A 24,207-nucleotide genomic window follows, 5' to 3' on the forward strand; every position below is an offset into this window, starting at 1 on the left:
CTTGCAGCAGAATTGCTTTGCCAGTAATTTTTATTTTATGCTAAGCAGTTTTTTTTAGGGTCGGTTTGAGCAATTCTTTGGCCTCATGGAAGCCTCGGGGTGTAAACCATGCTCTGCATGTTGTTGGTGTGACAATTGAGAGTGCTGCATAGGGTGCTTCTGAACTTGTCATCTTCCGTGTATCTGTCTGTCATCAGTCTGTCTGCACTGATAGCCCAGTGGAGATCTTCCAAACTGAGGGAAATGGTTAGTGAGGTTTCCTTTGAACCCTTGAGTGATCAAGCCTGTGGGCAGCAGGTGGCCCAATAGAGACCCCCTAAAGTGAGATGTGTATTTATCTGTCATTCTGCAGACAATTATGAGCAAGATCAGGTGCGACCCACTTACAACTAGCAGTAGAAAATAACGGAGCTCCATGGAGTAGTGTACTACCCGTCCACAAAGCGCTTCGAGGCCTCGTCGGAAGTAGTAAACGTTTATATATCGACAATAGAGTACCTTCTTTAACAGCATCAGTGGCGTAGCAAGGGTCCGATGGTCAAGGAAAGGGGGCCCCGGCCCATGGTTTGGCAGTGAAAAACAGTACAATAGGGTCCCCCATGCCCCTGGATCCGGTGCCACTGCACATTGAGCGGGACTGAAAATCTTTAATCAAGAGAAAACTTGACAAGAGCCACTCGCCTTCTTTCTTAGAAAACAGCCGCCTGCCGTGCCCCCCCCCCCCCCCCCCCGACGACGTGTGCCCACTTCCTGTGCCCTTCCGTGTGCAAGCCCTGACAAGGCTGCAGCCGTCTTTAAATTAAAAGTGCCAAAAGAGGAACAGAGAAAGTAACTAAAACGCGGGGGCTGGGAAGAAGGCGGCGGAGACAGAGACGCTTTTGTATCCCGAGCCTCTCATAGGGGGCCCGTGAGGTGGCGATCAGTCTCCTGAAATGAACCGGTTCACGGGGGAGCAGCCGGGTCACAGGAAGCAAAAGCGGGACTTTCAGAAACCGCTTTGTGAAGCTGATGGGTTTAATCTTGAAAAAAAATCCGAGCTAATCTGACAAAGAATTCGGCCTTTTCTGCCTCCATTGTTCCGGGGTATAAAATCGATGTTGTACTCGGCGCTCCTCGGCTCGTGTGACAGGGCCCGGGTGGGGGCTGGGCGGCGGGGAGCGGCCGCCCCAATGGCTGGGACGTATGCAAACGAGCCTGGGGAGCCGCTGCGCGCGGGGCGGGGCCTGTGCACAGACAGGAGCGGGGCGGGCCCTGTGCTCAGACAGGAGGCAGGCGCAGGGCGTGCAGGACCCCGGCCAGGGAGCAGACGGACAGGGTTTGGTTGAGTCGTTTGGAGACTGGTCGCCGCCCGGACTCCATGTGCAGCAGCAGGGTGTAGCTCCTCGTCAGGCAGCCACCTCCACCCGAGCCCTCCATGATGAAGTATAAGGTGAGCCATGGCGCCGTTTCCTGGGAGGTACCTTGTGTGCGGTGCTGCCTGCAGTGTTGGGCGAGGCAGAGCTCCTGGGGGGCCTTTTCCCAAGAAGAAGCGCTCCGCAGGGTGCTGGGGGGTCTTTATGCGTATACTCCCTTCTCTCAAGAAGAAGCGCCTTGATGCGCTTCGGATGTCAGTGCTGCGCTGTTCGGAACTGCTCGTGTATTCGATGCCACCGGGTCCCGATTACCTTCCTTGTGAGAGAGTGGGTAGCCCTCTTTGGTGACTAAACGAGCATTGCCCGGTGCTGGTCGTGGCTTTGCTTTTCCTGGCATCGTTTCGTTGCCGTACTGTGGGGCTCCTCTGATTTCTCAAGATTTCCGTACTGTGGAATGTGTGGCCGCTAGACCGGCACATCTCGGCTGAACCCGCATTCCTGTGGAATGGCTCTTCCCCGCCTCTACCGCTGCTGTCTGGATGACTGTTATGCTGTGTAGAATACCGTTTCGTGCTGGCTTCTCACAGTTATGTTATATTATGCTTAATTACTCCACATGCTTGTTATTTTTTTAATGCCTTGTGTCCTCGTCCTGCACACAGGTCTGTCGCTGTAGTACCGTTCTGAGCTGAGGTACCTTCCACCAGATCTCTCTCACTTATGAGAATCTCCCTGACTGTTTTCCTCTGTTGTTGCTGCTGATTTTGTGCATGTAAACCCGACTGTAACCGCCAACATTGTATAGCATACTTCTGGACAAAATAATAGCTCCCCCTCCCAAAAAAAACATCGAAAAGCCACCATTAACTCCCAGAAATAGATAAAAATCACAAGTTCGCGAGACTGTATTTGGCGTCTATAATATGTAGTTTGTAACAAGTCTGTACTCCTCCAAAATCCGATTCTTACCCACGGCTGGCAGAGAACGAGAATAACTCTCGTTGAAACATAAGCGATGTATATTTATGTGTGTGGAGGGTGCACAGCTGTTCCTTGACTGCACCAGCTGGGGGCGGGTGCTCAAGGGTTAACCTGGATTTCCGTGTTGTTGAAATTGCATTCTTCGGAGACGAAGTGGGTCTTGGAAGCTCGGCTGCTGGAGATGGGGGAGGGTGTGATACAGTGCACAGCGGCACCACATACATACAGGAAGCAGAATACATATCCGGAGGCAGGCTAATATTTCCCAGTTTATGTTGGAAGCATCGCAGCAGGTTTTATTGTTTGCCATTGCTACTGATTCAGATTGAAAGTTATTTTTTGTAGTTGTTGAGTATACCATGTAATCAAGTCTAAAAACAAGCATTTTATTTACGCTTGAAGCTAAGAAAGCTGGTGAGCTTGCTCAACTGTACATGTGCAGCCGGATGGGTGGTCGTGCAGTCATGAATGTGGAACGTTTCACCCCTTGCTGCCCCATCCCCTCCCCACACACATTAATTGATTGCACGTTTCCCCCTTGCCCTGTCTCTGCTAGGATATCCTTATTTTACATGTTATTAGAGAGGGAGGGGTAGGTGGGGGAATGCTTGGGAACAGATACTGAAAGGGCCCAGTCGATTCATTCATAACCAGCTTGGTAAATAGTTTGACAGCGGCACTGGTGTGTGGACACATTCTTTCCTAAACAAATTCTCTTTACTGGGATGAGACCTGCTTTCCATTTTCACATCGCCCTGAAACACGACTTGGCGCTAGTTGGTATTCAGGTTTACTGTTGCATACTGTCGAAAAGCTGCTGTCAAATGTGTGGACCCATCTCTCTGCCCCTGGACCCTTTTTCCAAGACTGTTTACCGTTCATGCCCTGTATAGTTTTGGTTCAACGTGCTGTCCAATTTCTGACACAGAAGGGTGATGTAGAGCTCTGTAATTTTTCTGATGCACGAACCCACACAAAATGGGAGATCTTTGTTCCTGGAAAGAAAACTGTCAAGGTTTTTTCGATATGTTTTTTTCTTCAAGATGTGTTTTTAATAAATACGCTATACAGTTGTTTTTTCTAGATGTGTTTTTAATAAATACGCTATACAGTTTTTTTCAAGATGTATTAATAAATACGCTATATCTATAGGTACATGAGTTAAACGCAACGCTAAACTTTGCTGTAGTGATGGACCCCTTAGCTAACTATATGTATGCATTCAGTTGTTTCTTAAATGCGTGCGAATGTGTACGTTTCCCAGTTAAATGAAACCAACCGTGAGGCGTTGTAAAGTAACATTCTAGGCGCGTTTTGAGGCAGCCGGTTCATAGCTCAGGGTCTGTTTGCCCAGAGCTCTTACACGCTCCAATAGCGCTATACTTGTAAAGCCCCCTCCAATAAACTTTCTCCCATCTCCCCACGCACTGGAATTCCTCCTTAAGGATGCCTCGAGCCGCAGGGGGGGGGGGGGGGATCTCGGGGGGATTTTCAGCATCCACTGTCACTTCCCGCAGCCATGTCTGAATGGAATGTCACTGGGACGGAAAAAGCCGCGGGCCAGTTGGCACTTTCCTCTAGCAGGGACTGGTTTAACTTTTAAAACTGACGTAGCCAAAGTCAGCTCAGACGTATTTTATCCTGCTTGTGCTTCACGTGCCAGTACGGGTTCTTTTAAATAATCACTTTATTTCTTATATACGTGAACTTTGTGGGCTTCACGGCGCCTTACATAGAGCAACGTCTGAGTATTATTACAGGACTCGGTCGGGTTCATTCTGTCGACCTTGGAAGGATGAATCTGCTAGTTGGACACTTGAAGCAGCATCGTGCAATACGCACATACCCCCGTATCTTGCCCCAAACCACTGCATTACCGTATGGCTTGAGTGTATGGCTGCTATGTAAACTCGGCACCGCCACTTCCAAATAGAGTCGTTCATTACCATCTACCAGCCAAGCAGTTCTTTAAACAGTGACAGAAAGATGAATTTACGCGTTTAGAAGGGGATTTGGATACCTTCACGCGGGCGAAGCCAATGACCAGAGTCTGGCAATAGTGAGTAGCACATGGGGCTCGTTTGCCAACCTGCAGAAGCCACCAGGGTATCCAATAGCCACAGCTTCTTGGGCCACTGCCTGGTGAACGCCCCAGTACAGTGTTGCCACAGTGTTAGTGGCCAGGCCCAGTGCAGTTCAAACAAAGTATAAGGGGCTAGGCTCAGTGCAGTGTTACCAGAGTAAGGGGATAGGCTCAGGACGGTGTTACCATTGTGTGAATAGACAGGCCCAGTACATTGTTGGTGGACAAGACCAGCACAGTGTTATCACAGTGTTAATGAACAGGCCGAGCACAGTTTTACCACCGTGCCATGAGCTAGGCTGAGCACAGTGTTACCACAGTGTTAATAGACCGGCCCATTAGTGTTATCACATTGTTAACGGACAGGCCCAGTACAGTGTTGCTACAGTGTTAATGGACAGTGTTATCACATTGTTAGAAAACAGCCTCATGTTGACGCCGTTTGAATGAATTATAATAATTGTTGCATTGGTGTGACACTTATTACTGCCCTAGTATCAAGGCGCTATAGGAAGTGTGTAACAGCTGCTATCCCACTTACTTGGTTCCCATCTTTCAACCTTGGGCACAGCCATTGAACCTGTGACCTGCAGGTTGTACAAACACATCTGCTGCATGCACTGAACACACTGTGCTATCTAGCCATGTAAAGCTATGAATCTTAGTCATGTGGTAAAACCCACACTTAATTGAAAGAACCAGCCCACTCCTCCCGCTGCCCTAGGTACCGGAACAGGTACCTGAAGTGGTTACTTCCTGCAAGACTTTGAAGTCTTGTTTCCCGTTCAAAGGTCACGGTTGAATTTCTGTTAAATTGCATAATGTTAGGAATCCATTCGAGGCCAACCAATCTGTTTCTGAGGCCTCGTAATCGTCAGTATGTGTGTGTGCATTAGGTGTCCGCCTGTTGCATGCCGGGTGTGTTGCATGCCAAGAAGTTCCATGTTTTTCGCGGAGCCTAAAGCGAGATAACCTCTGATTGGTTACATTAGTTCATGTTGCCTTTCTGCTGCTTTCCAAACCAGGTACAGCGTGTTTCTGATAGCTGCATGCACGGAACGCTGCATGCACCGCAGTGCACTGTATTTGTGGTGCAGACATTTTACAGCGGGTCACACGACAGTCCACACCACCTCATTCCTCCCGCGTGCAAATGTTAAATGTTTCTTTTTTGGAAGACGCGTGGTCGGAGTATTCCTATTAGTTTACACTTGCATTTTTATTCCGTCAATAAATATATTTGTATACAAATATTTGTTTTTTCCCCGTTTTGACAAATATGAGAATTGTGTGAGCCATAGGGAGAAACATATTTCCCAATCCATTAGCCAATCCTGTAGCTTCTAACCCAGGCCTGGTGCCAGTCCCATCCGAGACACTGACAGGAAGGGGTCTGTAGACAGCAGGATCGTGTCCGTGGGCTCTCTGGGCCCCAGTGCTTAATTTGTAAAAAAAAATATATATATACGTGCCAGGGCTCTCCTCAGGAGGCCATTGCACCTTGTACAACACAGTGCCCCTGCCTGGGCCGCCAATGATAGTAACGACACATGTACTAATATTTAGACGCCTACTAGTGTGATACTTTAGACTATTTCAGGCCCCCAAACTATAAGAATGGCTTGTGTGGTAGGTAATATGCCATTTTTTAAGTATATTGAGTTAATAATTAACTGTCGTTGTGCTCATCTGTAAGTTAGCCAGATAGCGCCACCTTGTTACAGGCTGTCACAGGCCCTGGTGCTGACAATTAAGTGTTGATGCCGAGCACCGGAAACTACCGGCTGAAATTAAGCACTACTGGGCCCGCTACAAGGTATATGAGCCTGACTGTGGACAGTGCATCCTCAGCGAGCTGTAACATTTATGGTGATTACGCGCACTTCCCCGGTGCCATTTTTGGCCCCATGCAGCGCTAGGTCTGTGCCCCCCTTGCCACGGCACACACTCTTCCCAATAACTGCACAACTTTCACTTCACGGAGTGTTTTCGCTGTTTCACCTGTACGTTTGTCTAGTTTTCTCCGTTGGCACACACGAGGTGTAAATGTGGCGGTGCACACGTTCCTACAGAGCTGCTGGCTACAGTTGAAAAGGTCACGAGGCTGTCGTGTAGCGCTGTGCAACATTGTTGCTGTCTGAGTGGTGCGGTTTGCGGGTGCATCTTTTGTGATCACACATATAGAATTGACTCGGTGGTGAACCCGTGACGTATGCACTTCTGGGTGCACACAGTGGTTGCGGCATCTTTCTCAGTAGCTTGTGGGCGGTGTTCCTGTGAATAGAGGTTCTAGTTGGTGTGCGTATACTGTGGGGTTTTGGGGATGGCAGGATGTTTACACACTTTTCATTTGCGGCTGTGTCGAGTTTTGTGATTCAAGCTTGTTATCTTAGTTCCCCAAACCTTGTTTTCTCATCACAATTTAGGAAGATCTACTGTTTGTGTGTGCATGTGTGTGTGCTGCCTCAAAATGATGCCGACTGTTCGCTGATGCCTAAAGGCGTTTCCTAGCAACGGATGAAGCCAATGAGTGGCGGGGGAGTCTCCCGAAGACCTTATTTTTGAAGGGCAGTTTGGATGAAAGGACTCATTTATGTGGTGGAGGCTAGGTACCGTGAAATTGGTTGAAGGATAAGATGTGAATTTGGTCTTTGCGTGACCGTTTTTGTAAAGAAAGGAACTGTTACACTGATTATTTGAAGGAGGGGAATTTTGGGTGTACTGTGTGTTCTTTTTGTTTTTAAAGATGTATTCTTCAGGTAAAGGGACAAACAATGGAACTGGGGTGCTGGTGCTTTGAAGGAGAATCTAAATTGTGCATACTTGTGGTTATGCCCTGACAGGACAAGTGAACAATGAAGAGAAAAGTAGGGTACACTGTGCACAGTGCATAATGGCACCTGAGGACTCGGGGTTGACCTAATTGGGCATGACACTTTCATCTGCTGAAGTTAGTGTTTCCCCTTCACGTCTAACTGGCTTGTGTGATGCTGGGATGAACAGTTTGTGGGAAGGAGCTGGTTCAGTTGCGTGTGTCCCTTGTTGTCAGTCAGTGGCATGTTTATATGTGAGTGTGTGTTCATAGCATGCTTTTTAAGATGTGAAGTTGTGTGGTTGTGAAATTGTTCATGGTACTCTGTCGTTGTGGTAGGAGGGCTAGGTCTGGAAGACAGTGCGCAGATTTAGTCTACACTGAATAGCTGTGAGGCTCAGTGTAGACACTATTTGTTATTGTGGCTAGTTTGGTGGCAGCATGCTGTTTGAATGTACCCAATGTTGCCCTTGTCTGGTGATGAGAACCATCGCCGCTTGAGTGACGCACACTTCCAGGGTGTTAGGAAGCAGCGTGGGTTGAGTTGTGCCTTGTGTGCTGGGTCTGAAATGGACGCCTCGGATATTATTTGGAATACTTTTTAGGTCTCGCCTGACCCAGCGCATGCGCTGGTCTGGCGAGACTTGTTGAGAGGGCTCCAAAAAGTGCTACCAGTCCAGCCTAGAGCTACAGTGCATGTGCGCGGTCGCTCGCGCCTCGTTTTACCGCGATTACTTTCACTTTCGGCCGCTTTAATGTTTGATCGCGATCGGATCGCGATCACTTTCAATTTCGCGGCCCCACGGTCGCTTTGCATAACCAATAGGTCTCGCTTTTGGGACCTTATAAGTATTTAGTTACGCAACTGTTGCATGGCTAAACACTTATAAGGTCCCAAAGGCGAGACCTATTGGCTATGCCAATGCTTGTTTTTTCCTGTGTCTGGTCTTTGGTTGGTAGGTGTGGATGAGTGTGGCGTGTGTGTGTGTTTCCCTTTAAGAACGGAGGTGTGCATGTCCTGTAATGTGCACTGTTCTGTTATGTGTGGGTGTTGCATCAGTGGCGCTCTGGACAGGGTAGAATAGTGTAATGTGCAAAGTATCCACACGTGAGGCCTGAGCAGGGCGAATGCCTGTGCTCCTAGCGTGGGGGCAAGAGTCTTTCTACGTAAGCTGACAAGTGTAAAGATTTAATATATTCTTTCTGGCGAGCCATCGCTACACGATGCGTCTTTAGAGACAACAGCGGTTTTCATTTTCTTTACCACGGAAGGAAGAAAGGGTGAGCCAACTGGGCAAATGAAGGCAGGCCCATGCAAGCTCTTATTCAGAGTTGTGACATGACAGTTGTACACATCTCCGAAGTGGGTGCTCGGCCACGCTGCGCATCTACCTCGGTCCCAGCCTGAAAGGCCCACAGACAACCCTGGGATTAGAGGCCGGGCTTTCATGGGACCAGCAACGCTGAAAAAAAACAGCCTCCTATTGTTTTTTTTGGGGGGGGGGGGGGGGGGAGGCAGGGGTGACCTCATGCCCTCTCATATTTCAGCCAGTTACTTTGACGTAGAAGTGAATACAACACTGGGTTTGCGGTGGTCTATTTATAGATTGTATGCGAGCTTAAAAGAAGTCTAAACAAACAGACCTCAAGACAAAAATACACAATTTTCACATTCAAGCCTCGGTTTGATGACGAGGCCTGCAGTCCGGGAAGCGAGTGCCCCCAAGGCAAGGCCTGCCTCTAAACCGACGGGCTGGCTGGAGAAAAGCTGCTTGTTGCTAGGCAATGCCAGGCCCGGAGCACGAAATAGGACTTTGTGTACCCTGCAGACCAAAATCCGCCCCATTACTTGCTTACAGCTCGCATTCCTGGCTTTAGCCTGCTGCTGTCTAGGTGAAAATAAGACGAGTCTCAAGAGTATGGTAAAGGTTACCTCAAATCACGTCACAGGCCTAAACCATAGCCCTGTGGTGAGGACTCAGGATTATACCTTAACGTGCCAGACACGGGGTGTGTTTTTCAGCTAAACAGGCAACATTGGCCACATACATAAGAGGCAGATTAGATTTTTTCCTCCGGCTAGATTTTCGACGAAATGCGCCATTTTGCCAGGAATAAGGAATAAAAAGCATAATAACGGATATACATATAACAATGTAGCATTGATGCAAGAATTCGGACTCGAAAATAAGCAAATAAAACTTCCAAAGCTGGATTTCACAAGCATACGTGGTAGGACCAGCAGAGATCAGGGTGTGTTATTTGGATTTGTGGTGTGTCTGGTTCAAAGCTCTGACTCACTTTTCTGAGCCACGTTGGGTAGTGCAGACAGTGAGTGGCCTGGCTTTCACTGCCAGAATGCCATTTCTTCTTCAACAAAGGAACAATATGAACCTTTCATATTTTAACAAAATACAGTGCGACGAAATATGGTTCTATAAAAGAGACAATAACGGCAGTTATTAGAGACCAAGGGATGAGCATAAACTTCTAGGTATTTAAAGAGACAGTGCCAATACGCTTCCATTGAACTGCATTTACAGTGTTGCAGTACTTGTTATAGCAGCGCGCTTTTGCCCATATCAAACCCAGCTTTTCTTTCTAGGTGAAGCCTGCCCATGGACAAGCATGAAAGGTACATGCTGTGAAATAATTACTACTTCACACACCAGCAGAGTTCATAATACAGGATATTTGCAGGATCGCTGCACAATCTTCTCTGTTGGTTTACATTAGGACAAAGCTGTCAGACACTGATGCACCACTCGCTCTGAGAATTGAGTGCCACAGTTCAAATCTACTCCAAAGTCCCTCCAAAACCAGTCGGCAGATGCTCATATGTGGCTCCTTACTGCACCTCCACAAGACACTTTGTAAAACTGACTTTCGAGGCACCTCGTTAAATGCCAGTGTACGCATGCGTACCACATCACTCTTGACTTACACCTTCCTAAGTAGAAATAAGACAAATTCTGCATTTATGGGTTACTTCTTCCTGAGTTCTTCAGCTTTCCAAGGTCACTTTCTGAGGTGGCAGGGACAACAAATTGAATGTACCTCTGTATTTATGGACCCGGGTCATGCTAATGTCGGCAGAACCTCAGAGATGTCCTTTGTTACTCAAGCCTTCAAGAATGTTGATGTGAAGAAATGTTGCTGTTGCTCAGTTATTGTTCATCTGTCACTGTGGCCTAACATCCACCTGCTCTGCCATGAAGTGTCCTCGTGGGAAAATACGGAGTCTCCAAATTTTCTACTGCTTTATCTCTAGGGATTGGCCACCTAAAATTACAAAAACCAGTGAACTGCAATCTGAGGATGCACAGGACTAGGACCTATGGCCCCTCTGTACATTAAGCAGGATGGACTGTCGCCATCTCCAGAACTGCTTTCTTTTGTATTCTTGATGGATAATTGTCAAATGAGAAATGGATGTTTATAGGGTGCCCTTTTTTAATAACAAAACCATGTACAAATTTGTTTAGAAGTGAAAAGGTGCATAACAACTTGGAAGAAAACATAAGGGTATACAGAGTTGAATGGCTCTTGAGTTTTTCCGGAATGGAATTGCTAAATGGCCCATGGTAGGGGTTTTGGAAGGTGACCCATTGGGACATACGCGAACTAGGGTGGGGGTTGGCATTGAAGTGTTAGAGAGTAATGAAGTGGCTTTTCTTGTCCGTTCTCAATCTGAATTTGAAATTGAGCGCTTCATAGTTCTAAATGGTGTGGATTCTGTAGCCATCTGACATTTGGATCAATCTGTGATAATACCAGCTTGCTGCACAAAGGCTAACCATTGGAATGTGAGGTCGGTAATATGTATACAGTTCAGGGAAAAGCACTTTAGCCATATTTATTAGTAGTGCCCTAATCTTTGGAGCCAGAGAGGTGTAGTTGTCAAGCGGCATCATGTCACGCAGGAGACTTGCAGCCATTTCTGTTTTTATTTCTAACCAGCAATACTCAGCATGGTGGGATTTATAGGATAATCATTTCCGTTGGAAAAATAACGCTAGCATGCTTAGTTTTGTTTCTTTGGAAGACCACGGCATGGTTGTCGTACTTTTTTAGAAGGAGACATTGGACAGCAATTCATGCAGTGCATTATCTGTGCCCGGGTGGCATGATCAGACCCTGCTTCTAAACCCTGGAAGGAGGCAGCGAGTGCAGCAGTGCTAGCCAGATCAAGAAAGCAAGAATTTGGACTGTGTGAAGCATTTAGAGGAAACAATACAAGTTTCATTGACTAGAGGAACTGGGAAGTCCTAAAGCATGCAGGGTTCAAGACCTTGTTCCGAGTGGAGAGGTAATGAGGAAACATAGCAGACCCAACGCAGGGAGGCCAAACTCAAAAATGTTCTTTTGGGGAAGAAATGTGTTGTAGCATGTAGAGGAAACATTACATGTTTCATTGACTAGAGGAACAGTAATGTCTCAAAGCATGCTGGGTTCAAGGCCTTGTTCAGAGTGCACAGGCAATAAGTAAACATAGCAGACCCAATGTGGAGAGGCCATTCTCAAAAATACTTTTTGGGTAAGAAATGTGTTGTCAGAGAAAAATGACAGTTTGCTTTTGAAGAGAACAGAAGGTTCTAGCTATACCTCTCAGACCACAATCGTTGGCGATTGACACCCCTGCACACACAGACCAGTGGAATGATGTTCACCCGCCTACAAACCAAAATCCGAGTAGACTCCACTGACAATCACCCTCGCTTACCCATGTCATTCGGGCAGAAATGGTTCACTCTATTGACTTCAGACAGGTCGCCCATCAAAAAGGATTGGTTGTATGGGTCATGGTCACGCTTGATCATAACCCGGAACTCGCCCAGAGCATCCTTGTCATCACATTGGTATGAATTGTGGGGTGTTTTCTTGTTTTCCAAAGGAGTGCCAGAAAATGAGCGCACATTTGGAAGAGCAATCTGATGGAGACAGCAAAACTTGACTTTGTAGCTCAGCATTGTATTCTTTATTTTAACTTCCACCTTAAAAACATAGACATACCCTAGTACAAAGAACCAAGCGTTTGGGCCACGTTTGCTAGAAATCACTTGTCAGGCTGGATGGTGTAGCCTGAAGGCAGAAATGTGCCTAAGTCTTAAATGAGATAGGGCTAAGTTAGTAACTGGGCTAATCACCGTGCCTCTTGGTCACTTGTTGATCCTTCATGCAAATGTAATTAGGAAGAGGATTACGGAAGTTTTTGACAGCAAGTGGCTCGAAATCAAGATGGTGGTGTGATCCACTTTGTGAGGTGGGAGGGCTGTAGCGAGGCCATATGAAGCATCTGGTCAATGGCAGAATACCCTAGTGGATACTTATTACTCTTTTATTTCTCGTTCAAATAGTGTGCCAGACTATGGCCTTTCCAGTGAATGTATTAATTTATCCACAATGTGACAGGAATGTGAGCCATTACCCATAAAACAACTTCAGAGATTGGTGATGCCATTTGCCAAGCACGTGTCCCTGAACCTTGTAAGCAGCCCAATACTAGCTGTACTGTTACCCCCAGTACACATTTAACATACAACATGCGTGTAGCCCTAGCATTTGTGCTCGGGAGCTGGGGGCTCTTGTTGGCACTTTTAATTTTAAGTTCATTTGCCTAGACTTTGTTATTGATGGAACGATCCTGAATTCCTAATCCCAGAAGGCCTCTTTGAGCCTCAGAAAGCACTTCAGTGCCTCGCCCCAGGTGCACACGAGTGTGAATTGTTAAACGTGCAGTGTAGCACTCACTTCATATTTGTAAATCTCTTGTCAACCGTTTATTCTGATTCTTGCTTTCCCTCCCGCCTGCTTTTGATCTCACCCCTATTTACAGGGCCCACCATTCTAGTACCCCATGCTGTCGCTCAGCAAGGAAGGTGTGTTCATCCCTGGACGTCCAAAACACAAACCCAACCGTTTTAAGCAAGCCTGCGCCCACCCTCCTAATATGGGTATCGTCTTCGTGCGGCTCACCGGAAGAGGTGTACTTCCTGTTTCCGTGCTGCATCACCTGCAGAGCTTCGCGCCGTGAACATTGCTCCACCCTCACAGACAACGTGACCTTCGGATTGGCTGAAAAGAGGCCCGTCTATTGGGTGCGAACGTGCCAGACAAAGATAGGATATGGAGTGCTACCCTGTGCAGCAGGGGGCATCCCTCTGACAGATGGGGTTGTCACCGAGGTCAGTCACATGAAATGGCTGTGAAGGTGTGCCATAGGAATCAGCCGTGCGCCCAGCTCCGGCGGTGTTTGCCCTGCTGCTCCCCTTTTCGGATTTGGTTATAATATCGAGAACTCACTTTGCATCCAGCCGAAGTGAATTGCAAATCATTTTTAAATTGTAAAATATGCATCGTACCCCAAGAAAAATCTTTGCCGAATTTTCGAAAGTGGATTTTTTTCTTCATTATACGAGATTGTTCCACCTTGATGGGACTCTGTGCCAGGAAACTGGCAAATCACGCAAGACTGTGGCCTGATAAACACTGGGGCGTGTTCATGGATGTCGCCAAAATGTCCTTGTCCGCGCTTGCTTCCCTCACTTGATACGGAGCCAACTTTTGTCCTGTTTCAGTTGGTACTAGTATTTATTCACACAGGCCTCCACTGGCTGGGCCCTGTCTGAAAGGGACTGTGGGAGGGGGTGGGGAGATGAGAGTGAGTTAATGGCATGAATGCAATCCGCACATCAGAGCCCCCTTCAAAATATGTGCCCCCTTCGGCGGGGGAGGGGGGGGGGCGGTGAGTGTTGTTCTGGCATGCCAGCGCTGGCAGCTCTGACAATCGCCCGCAGACAATAAGTAGCCCTGGGGGATGCTGACATGCCTTGGGAATAAATCTCTGTTCGAAGCCAGTGACATTTTCCCCCGGAAGGGAGGGGTGATGGGGGGGGGTGGGAGGAGGGAGGGAAGCAAATGCATCCTAGCAAGACAGAGAGGAGTGAATGCTTTCAATCTGAGAGTTCAAAATAAGGAACACACTAGGGCCAGTGAGAGGAGTGACGTGTAAATCGTTTAACCGATTTCTCAATATAAAGTTTAGCACCTTGAGAATATACAATCCGTGTACTTTGGAGCGAGGGTTAAAAAATGATTATTTTTTTTAAAGAAGCATTAAAATACGACATTTTCCAAAACTAAGACTGAAAAAAAGGTTTGCACTCACTGGCAAAAAGTGAGATATGTTAAATGAATGTGTGTATGTATATATACATTTTAATGGCTTGTATTAGGTTTCATGGTGCTCTTGCTATGCCATTGATGTTTGGAGTTAAAATGTGATGCTCTGCTAACTGCAGGGAGACACCTTGCCGCTTCTACAGGAAGTACTCTTCTGAGTGGCAAGAGTCCGTCTCCGACTGAATGTTTTCCTCGCCGGAATTATTACAAATGTTCATGTGGTCCTTGTATACATGCAGCCACCCAACGCTGCACATTTCGTGCTTGCAGTATCTCATCCAATAATGCAGTGCACTGGTTTATGGCACCCGAGGTCAACGCAGATCCTTCATGTGCGAAATTCTCATACCAGGATGCCTCAGTAGAAAACCTGGCTCCAGGCCTGTTTATCTCTCCATCTGAGGTAAGATTTGGTCCGCCATAGCCACAGCTCCAAGGTGTAAGGCCCCCAAGGCAGCATCAATCTAGTTTATAATTTTAATAACGCCGCCAGGACCTCGTTTTGGGCAGCTTTCAGGTTCGATCCAAGACCTCTGTCTTCATTGCGCCTACGCCAGGCAAATGCAAACTCTCTTCAGAACCCATCAATATAAAGAAGACAACATTACTTACATTAATTGGATGCCTGTTTAGTTAATAACTAGAGCAAAATAGATTTATTAAAACATGCACAGTCTTTCCATACAGAGTTAAAACAGGGAAGAGTAAATGCCAGTGAACATGTCATTGATGATCGCAAAACTCACCTAAAAGGGTCCATCCAGCTATTTCCTTGAAGAGGATCTACCGTAGTATTTACAGCTTGCCCATAACTCCAAGAATAGAATGATGGTTGCTTAACTCTACTGTTCAACTTTGGTATAATGATGAATGTTCAGGACAGTTGGGCAAAATCTGTGCCCTTTAATCTATAACATGATTAGACTTGGCCCCAGAAAGTATCTTTGCCAATTCTAAGCAGTTGATTCACGTTTGTAAATTACTATATTGCTTGTTCAGGTCACACATTGACCTTTAGGTTGAAAAGAAAGGTTAGTTGGACTGTCAACCCAAGGGAGTTTTGTGTAATTGCCACATTTTAAATTTGTATCCAAAATTCATCCGATTTGCCTTTGAGTAAATAAACATGGCATTTCCTTCTGTCTTTTTGACATTTTTAATGTGGTCACTATGCCTGCAGCAGCTGTCTGCATAACAGGAAATTTAAAGATGCAGCTAAAAATGATCTGTGAGCACCCTCAGTCCTCTTACAATGGCGATTTTCTCTGTGAACTCTTCAGACCTCCATTTGGCTGCATGTGCTCTTAAGGAACTGAGGCTGGGCTAATAAAGGTTTGCCCCATGCCAACTGGATCATTTTAGTCATGGTGCAGAACTGCAGACGCTGGGGGCACTAATCTCCACCTTTCCAGTCCATCCTGCACATTCTTTGAAATTTGGTGCTGAGCTGCAGGTAAAGGTATCACCCGATGCTCTTCAGCAGCTGCGTCCATTGGAGGCCGCAGCGGTATGTTGTAGTCAAAATGAAACCACCGCAAGATGCCTTCGTGTGGGCGAGATTGCTGCACTTCCACATTTATGGCTCAAGAATATCTCATTGTCTTTCAGCACTGACTCATTGCACGCACAAGGATGCACTTCTCTGCTTGAATTTTCAGTTTACCCAAATCAGAAGAAAAATTAACCATTATGGTTACTGCCCAATCACCCACTTTCTAAGTATTTTTTTCTTTTTTTTAAACACATAGACCTTTCTCGTTCCTTAGAGGTCCTATGGGCATAAACAGACTGTGTAAATGTCCATGAGTAATTTAAATTTGTTTTGTCTATTAGTGCTGGTCACTCTTTTCACATTTCAAGGGTGTGTGTGTGTCCAAGCACCAACCCACCCCAATCCTGCCCTACTCATCCTTTCACCCAGACTTGAGTATGGCAGCAGGCCCCTTTTTAGGTCTCGCCTGGCGTAGACTGCGCAGACATGCGCAGTCTCGCTGGCCAGATTTAATGAGTTAGGGTAGATTTCTCTAGTGGGCTTTAAGCACCGCCCCTCTTTTCCATTGGCTGGCGTCACCGTTTATGCTAAACGGTGGCCAGCCATTGGAAGAGAGCGTCTAGTGACGTACAGTTTTCTCTTTTAGAGCCGTCCCAGTTGGACTGGCTCGGTTGCTTTACGTTTGTGGTAAAAGCTTTTCTTGTCTTTATGGGGCCATGTGTTTCAAACATATGGCCCCATAAAGACAAGAAAGCTTTGCGAAGGACGAAAGTGAAAGCCGACCGTGCCTTAGCAGCTCAGCCAGGCAGGGCGAGACTCCAGCCCCTCTGCCATCGCCATTCCAGCACACGCGGAACAATAGAGCCGCATCCAGGGAGCGCGCGCCGCATGCAGGACAGGATGCGACATCCCTCACTAACATGACCAGGTACAGTGATGGCTTGTAATTCCCCTTTTTGATTTTTTCTGCTATTGCTTGTACTTTTACTTGCGTCCCGTCGATTTCTTGCTCTGTCTTGTTGCACCATATTCTTTTCGCCTTTCCTTCCTCTTTTTTCGCTTCGCCCGGCGCAGTTTACAGCTAAACCCCCGGCACACCGTGGATGGTCGGGTGAGAGGTGCTGCAGGCACGGGGGCTCAGTGCAGGAGCGATGGCTGCACCATATCAAACTCCTGGGGGGATTTACGCAGGATCCATAGATGCACAGTACCCACTCATCCCCCGGGCTCTATGCAGGACCGATGGATGCACTTTACGGACCCCCGGGGGCTCTATGCGGGACTGATGCCTGCACAGCACCGCACACCCGAGGGATCATTTGCTCCTGCCCGTTTACCGTCCGCAGAGGACAGCCCGAAGTGTCCCGGTGGCAGCCGAGAGCCTCTCATCTGCCTGTAAACCGATCGCACGTCCTTCAACGTCACCATATCTGGCAAGAGCTCTGCTGACGGGGGAGGGCCCTGGGGAGGAGAGATTGTTTGCCAGAGCAGAGGGACTTGCTCCAAGTACAGGCACAGAAATAACTACTGTAAATAAAGGCCATCCACAGAGGCGAACAAACACTGAACAAGAGTCCACCTCCTGCGCCTGGGACCCACCCACACAGTGAAACATACCTAGTGTACAGAAAACGAGTTTGTTGCAAAGGGACATCTTTTCTTGTGGTCACCCCCAGTTTTTCCCCGTTTTTTTGGTGGGCTGGGGAGAGAGAATTCACCTGCTGGTAATCTTGGATTTTAATACCGGGACACATCCAGTGCAAGATTTCAAACACCCAAAACATGTCAACATTCTTAAAACCAGATTGGTTTCCTAGTAGGACATAGTATATGGTGGAAAGTTAAATGTCACTAGTGAACTGCAGCACTATCGTGCAATCCATTTCCGTGGCAGTGAAACCATTGCTTCAGCCCTACCCTCGCTTGCCTGACACCCCTTTGACATGCAGAAAAAACGGATTCTAAATAGTAAACAAGTCACACTTAAGTGCACGTACCACAACCAGGGCGCTGCACATCCACAGACAAGCTTGTGCTAGACAGATGGCAAAGAACAGAGGGTCCTCGCTTTGGTTATGAATCCGCCAGGGGGAGGGGGCTGACTGTTATTTTGGAAGAGGATAGCTGCCCAATCTTTAAAAAAAAAAACATTAAAAATGCAATAGGTCTCGCCTTTGATTAAGTTAAAGCCATTTGCTTTGCTATATAATACCATTAGCAAAGCAAATGGCTTTAACTTAATCAAAGGCGAAACCTATTGCGTTTTCAATGCTTGTATGTATTTACGGTTGTATGCTGGCCTGCAATAAAATGTACCACGATGTGTATGGACACTCATGGGACAAAATGAAAGTCCCTGAATGACTACATCATGTAAATTAAGTATTACCCTCCTATGTTTTTAGGCCTCTCTAAAATAAGCGTTTCGTCATTTGGTGCCGTCAAGAATCTGCGCGGCATTCAAAGTGACAGTGAGTTCATTTTAATAAATTGGCAAGATTGCAGTTAATGTGCAACATGTAAGAATTGTAAGATTAAAACAATGACCCCTAAAGTAAGATACTTTGGGTGTAGATGAAGAGAAAAAAATATTCTGTCCCCAAAAAACAGTAAACTTAATATGCAGAAACTTGACACGCCACCACCCTAATGTGCCTCAAGACAAACCTATTTTCGACAGTCAACCCGCAGGGCTGGGTTTGTAATTAAGTGCTTAGTGGAAGGAGACTCGATGTTTGCTGCTAAAGGCTATCCAAAGAAAAACATGATGGGCAAGTGCTGGCAGGTCCTGAGTGCAGGCAAAGGGCGCAGTACTGTAGTCATTTCTAAACAAACATGTGCAAGGCCTATAGGTCTGGCATTGGCTGCCACCCTTTTGGCTTTGTCAGTACATGTTGTGTTTCGTAATTTTTTTGTAGAACTTTATTGTTGGGGAGCTGCCATTTCTAAATCCATGGCAATATAAAAATTAACATTAGCAAAAGGCAAAATATTTTTGGGTCTCGAAAGGCACACATTGTCATGGTACTCCCTGGCACTGAAGGGGACTATTTTGTCTGCAGATATGTTCTTGTAAAAAAGCAGAATACAGTTACTCAGTAAAAATAGCCATGAGTAAATTGGCTGACCCATTTACCCAAGCTGTAGAGGGCGAAAGAAAAGTGAGACACAACAACTGACCAATCGAGGGGAGGGCTGGCTGAAAGCCTCCATAACTAAGGGTATATGTATTCTTATATTATTTAATTAAAATCTTGGTTCATGCCGGACGTAAATACTGAATTTGGCCTGCTCTTTTCAGCAGGATTGTTTCACTTTAGCTTCAACAGTTCCAGCTTCGCTCAGAGGGCCTGCTGGTCTGTAACCAGCCTTACCAGGAAGCATATACTCGGAGTACCTGCCCTTTTTCCAGTTCAAGTACTTGAGGGCAGAAAGAAAGAACAGATTTTTAGGGGACTAAAAGCTTTTCTTGGGCTGTAAGGCAACTCTTTTTGTGTAAGATGTGGTCGCAGGTGTTTTCTAAGATAGTGTTGTCTTCTGGGCATTCATTCTTCAAGCTCCACCTGTAATTAAGATCTGAGGCTTTACCTGTCTGTATAATTAATAGCCGTTCCTTGCTTCCCGGATAAAAAGCATGCGGTACTACAGGGCTTCTAATGTTGAAGGTGGGGCTGAGGCATGCTTCTGTGTGCTGCACCACCTCCTTGCACAGTGGCAAAAAGCGCTATAGAACGCAGGCTTTATGGATCTTAGCTGTTACAATTATGATGGGGTTGCTAGAAGTCTGGAAGAATGTTTTTGCAGCTCTAGAGTATATTCCGAGTATTTCACCATATCATTCATTCAGGAAGGGTTATAACCCCTTTCTTCTCTGTAACCTTTCCACCCCTATAATATTTACTTCTTCTCTGACTTGGCTTGACTTTTGTTGCTATATCAGTTGTGCTAAATGTACTGCCGTCTCCGAATAGCTGCAATGAACACTAATAACTTTGTAGAATAATGCACTCCCAACTCTGGTTGGGATGGGAGAACTACAGAGGTACTCCGTAAGTTTTAAGTTTCAGAATGAGGTCACAAGCTTTGTAAAACATACAAAGAAGTATTGCTATTGTTGAACCCACTCTGAGTATTTCAGCCTTCCTTCCATTTTGTTCCATGACACATCATTTAATTTCTTGATGTGGGGATAGAGGCAGGATTTTGTGGATCACCCACATTACATCCACCCACACGAGTAACATACTGTATTACTTGTTTTTGTGTATCTATGTAGCTGTGTACGCCTGTTTTGCATGAAGTGTTTAATAGGGACTGTATGGGAGAATAGGTAATCTACATTAAAGTAAATCGCACATCTTGTGTATGTTACAATGTTATGGTGTGTGCAGAGGAGTATATCAAGCATCCTGCACACCCATTGTTTCCGTGAATTCTCTTCAATGTTGACACATCTAAGTTATGTGTTTGTATGTATATGTATGTGTGTGTGTATATCTATCTATATATATATGTGTGTGTGTTCTGCAGGTATGATTGTGTCTGCTTGTACACTTATTTGTCTATTGGGGGCAACAGTGCAAAAATGTTATGCTATCCAGGACCACAAAGACCTGCTTCACACAGCTTTTTCTAGGATTGGGTGCGATTTCCTACTTATTAGGGTATAACTGGCATGTGGACTTCCAGTGTAAAGTGCGCTTCCTCGTGGGGGCAGATGTGTCCCTGAACCATGCCCAAAATATATGTCAAGTTGATGGCCGGGATTGAAGTCTCCCAGTTCCAAAGTCTGCAATGTGGTCATGAAACTTTATTTTAAAAATGGGTACTATACATGCCCTTTATGCTGTCCAGCGATGTTTGCCTGTGGACATCGCTTTCCATAAAATTGAAGTAACCTGTCATATATTGACAGATACACCACTTTGTCCAGTCCACAAAACAAAAAGAAGAGTTACTATTATGCATGTCTTGGCCTTTTGTACTTTTTTTTATCATTGGTAAGAGGGTGGGTGTATTTCCTGCTCAGGCTGATAGTTAAACATTAGAGAACGTCATTGTTTGGGCCTTTTGAAGAGTCTGACTCGCTCTTGGAAACGAGAGGTTACACCCTACTGCGCTCGGAAACAAGCGTCGTTTCCTCACCCTGACCGCCGTCATAAACTCCCGTGTAGGCGGCGTGGCCCGGCCCACATAGTCCACAAAGAGAGTACGTGTGGGATCGCAGGCCTCAGCAGCTCCGCCGGCGGGCACTGCCGGTGCTAAGGCTAAGCACACAACGCCGCCTTGTTATGCGCCAGTCGCGCGGGAAGCTCTGGCGATGGCTGGAGCGGCTCGCGCCTCAGGTGCCTGGCCGTGCCCGTGACGCTGCCCCGTCACCTGCGTCACAGCCCCTGTTTATCCCACAGACTGCCGGGCCTCGGCTTCTGTCTGACGCGGGCAGTGACGTCAGCAGCAGCTGCCTGCCAAGGAAAACAGGTCACAGGAGGCTGCCTCGCCGTGCTTCCCGGACCTACACGAGCTCCGTGGCCTTTTATAATGTTGGATAATATACTGTCTACAATCCTGGTGGCGTGACTAATCTGAATACGTGCTGTGTGCCCCCACTGCACATGAGTACCTGGGCATGAACCGTAATCAGCTGGAGAACAAACGTCCTTAAAAGAATTAAACAGTCTGCCCCGTGGCATCTTTCTTACTCATGCATTCCAATGTGCTGTGCAAACGGAAAGAGTCAGGGGGGAGTGTATTTCATTCTTAAGACCTTTGAGCTCACTATTGAAAGAGGTTCTGGAAGGTTCGAGCGAGCAGTGTTTAGGCTGTCACAGATTCACTCTGGAACGCTAGACTTTTCCAAATATAACTCTTTATCATATATGTTCACCTTCTCCCCAGCCTGCCTGCCAGCGGGAAGGGCATAAGTCAGAAGCAGAGTCTGTTTGCTTCGTTAATCTTAGCGAAAGAGGGGGCAGGAGTGCAATATTTCAGGGTTCTGGAGGAAAAGTTATTCTAGCACAAATGTTAGACTCTATTGTAAAGTCAATGGGGTCATCCGAGTGTAGCAAAAATGTTCCTCCGTGTAAAAGGCAGACCCGAGCAGCCATACTTGATGTTGTCTGGATTTAAATTAAGCAATCCTGCTTTGAAGACTCAACTATGAAATCACTCTCTTTTAAATAAAATAAAAATCTGTTTCTTGACGAGATCTCCCAAACAAATATTCAGATCAGTGATTTTGAAAGGAAAGTCCAGGATGAACTCGAATTTCGTAATTTACAACTTTGGCATATTAGGGGCCATGGGGTATGTTGCTTTATTCCACATTTTCCTAGCCTGGCCTCCAAAGCAACCCATGTACAGCAACCGTTAGCGTGTCCTGCGTTGTGCCCGCGAAGTTACACTATTTGCATACTTCTAATAAAGCAGGATCACGCGCAGCAGTGCCCATTTTTCATCTGTCTATCAAAAGTAGACGGACATTGGGCTGACTGACTAGGCATTATAGTCCATATAGGTATTCACCCCGGTGTTTTTTTTCTTAAGTGCAATTGCACAACATAGATCAAGTGCCCGTTACTTGAATGCGCATGCCTCTGGAGACAGATGTGCACCAAGAAGGTGAGATTATGTGTCAGATTACCATTCTGAGAAACCTCGACTGAAATAAATATTGTTTACCAATTATCGTTTGTAGCTGTTCTCTTGTTACCTCCAGTAGAGTGATGTTTTAGTAAACGATGTTCTCTTGTTACCTCCAGTAGGGTGGTGTTTTAGTAAACAGTTTTTAGGACACGATATTCATGTCAGTTGATATTCTGACAATTGTATTCTAGTGCTACCATACCTGTGGGTATGTTACTCGCAGGCCCGGTTATGTGCTCTGTTTATGCTGGAATCTTGCTGTTGTGCAGTTGTGCCCTGAACCTCAAACTTGTATGCCATTTCCAAGGCCGATGACTGGAGCAGCCAAGGATACCAGCTGCTGTGGTATAAATTGAGTGCAGGGGCCTGGATATTTATACCCGGAGGCCGCGCTTGTGGCAGACCCAGAAACCCATTAACATGCATAAAGCCAGGTGGTTAGAAGGTCACTGGGGACTGAGATAATAGGACGCGCACGAATTGCTTTGATATGAAAAGTTTTATCTGCTCTTAGGCCAGCCCAGTTCGGCGCTTTGTTCCTTTCCCGCAGACTGTTGTAAGGAAGAGATCTCTTTCAAGAGGCTGCCTGCTATCATTTGCTTTGTAGATGTTTGTTTACTGGCCTGCCCCAGAGTCACTGATTATACTGCAGCCCCATATGGCATCAGTGATGGCGAATTAAAGCCTTGCAGAGAGATGATTGCTCATAGGATGGGCCAGAGAGGCGCCCACAATTGCTATCAGATGCCGAGCAGACCCCTCTGTTTTTATTTATTTTTATACGTTTTACATATTGTGCCTGCGCTAATGGCTGTTAAGGTGCTTTAAAGAGAACAGTTCAAGAGAAATTAATTTACTGTTAAATAGGAGAAGAGATTAACAGACAAAGAAGCATAAAACGGGGCAGCGTCATAGAAAAGAAGGGTTCAGTGGTGTCAACCTCTTCATGTGTATGCCTTTATGCGCTTGTAAAGAAGAAACTATTGAATGGCACGGCAACAGACTTTTACACAATTAGGCACAGTTATGTCATGCTACAGTATTGCAAGGGGAATTCTGATCCCAATAAAGGAATGTCCAATTGAGGGACTTGTCATGTTTAGTAATAATGTATTACACTACGTGTTCATTGGTACACAACGAACCCGCAACATATTTGCGACACATGTTATTCACAGACCTCTTCAGATAGTGAGTTAGGTGAGCCTGTTTTAATGATCTCCCAACTGCTAGCTAAGCTGTGATTCCCTGTGTAACATTAACTTGCTTCTTTTCACTTACACAGTACCTAGCATTAGCTTGACATAAACATTATGCATTTTAGGCAGGAATCTGTGTGCTGGGGAGAAAAAAAAATCATATTGACTAAGAGGAAACCTCATTGGGCATGCACACGGTAATCGTTCCGTGTTTCTCTGTGCACCTATAACCTTTCTGTTTCCATGGCAACTGAAATTACATTTTGTGGCCTGTCGGTTACCATCGATGTGAAAATGCTCCGCAGTCCAGATCACTGACACCCCACTTGACCCGATGTGTATGTTGTGGTATTTCTAATAGCTAGCCAGCAACGGGGAGCACTGCAGAGGGGGATACACGGGGGTGGGGTGGGGGTACAAACAGAGAAGAGCTAGTGAAAGGGGTGAGAAGTCAGCATACCCAT

General features: G+C 46.3%; 1 protein-coding gene across 1 annotated transcript in view; it reads left to right on the forward strand.

The window, feature by feature from the left end:
• Positions 1–1,235: 1,235 nt before the first annotated feature.
• The window catches only part of NEDD9 (neural precursor cell expressed, developmentally down-regulated 9), an 85,016-nt gene continuing 62,044 nt past the window's right edge, over positions 1,236–24,207 (forward strand). Inside the window, exon 1 of the mRNA XM_085606969.1 lies at positions 1,236–1,429. Within this exon, the coding sequence (XP_085463095.1) occupies positions 1,415–1,429 (15 nt within the window). The 5' untranslated portion in view covers positions 1,236–1,414. The remainder of the gene's footprint in view (positions 1,430–24,207) is intronic.

Source organism: Triturus cristatus, chromosome 5_2 (assembly GCF_964204655.1).
Source record: "Triturus cristatus chromosome 5_2, aTriCri1.1, whole genome shotgun sequence".
NCBI classification, from domain to species: domain Eukaryota; kingdom Metazoa; phylum Chordata; class Amphibia; order Caudata; family Salamandridae; genus Triturus; species Triturus cristatus.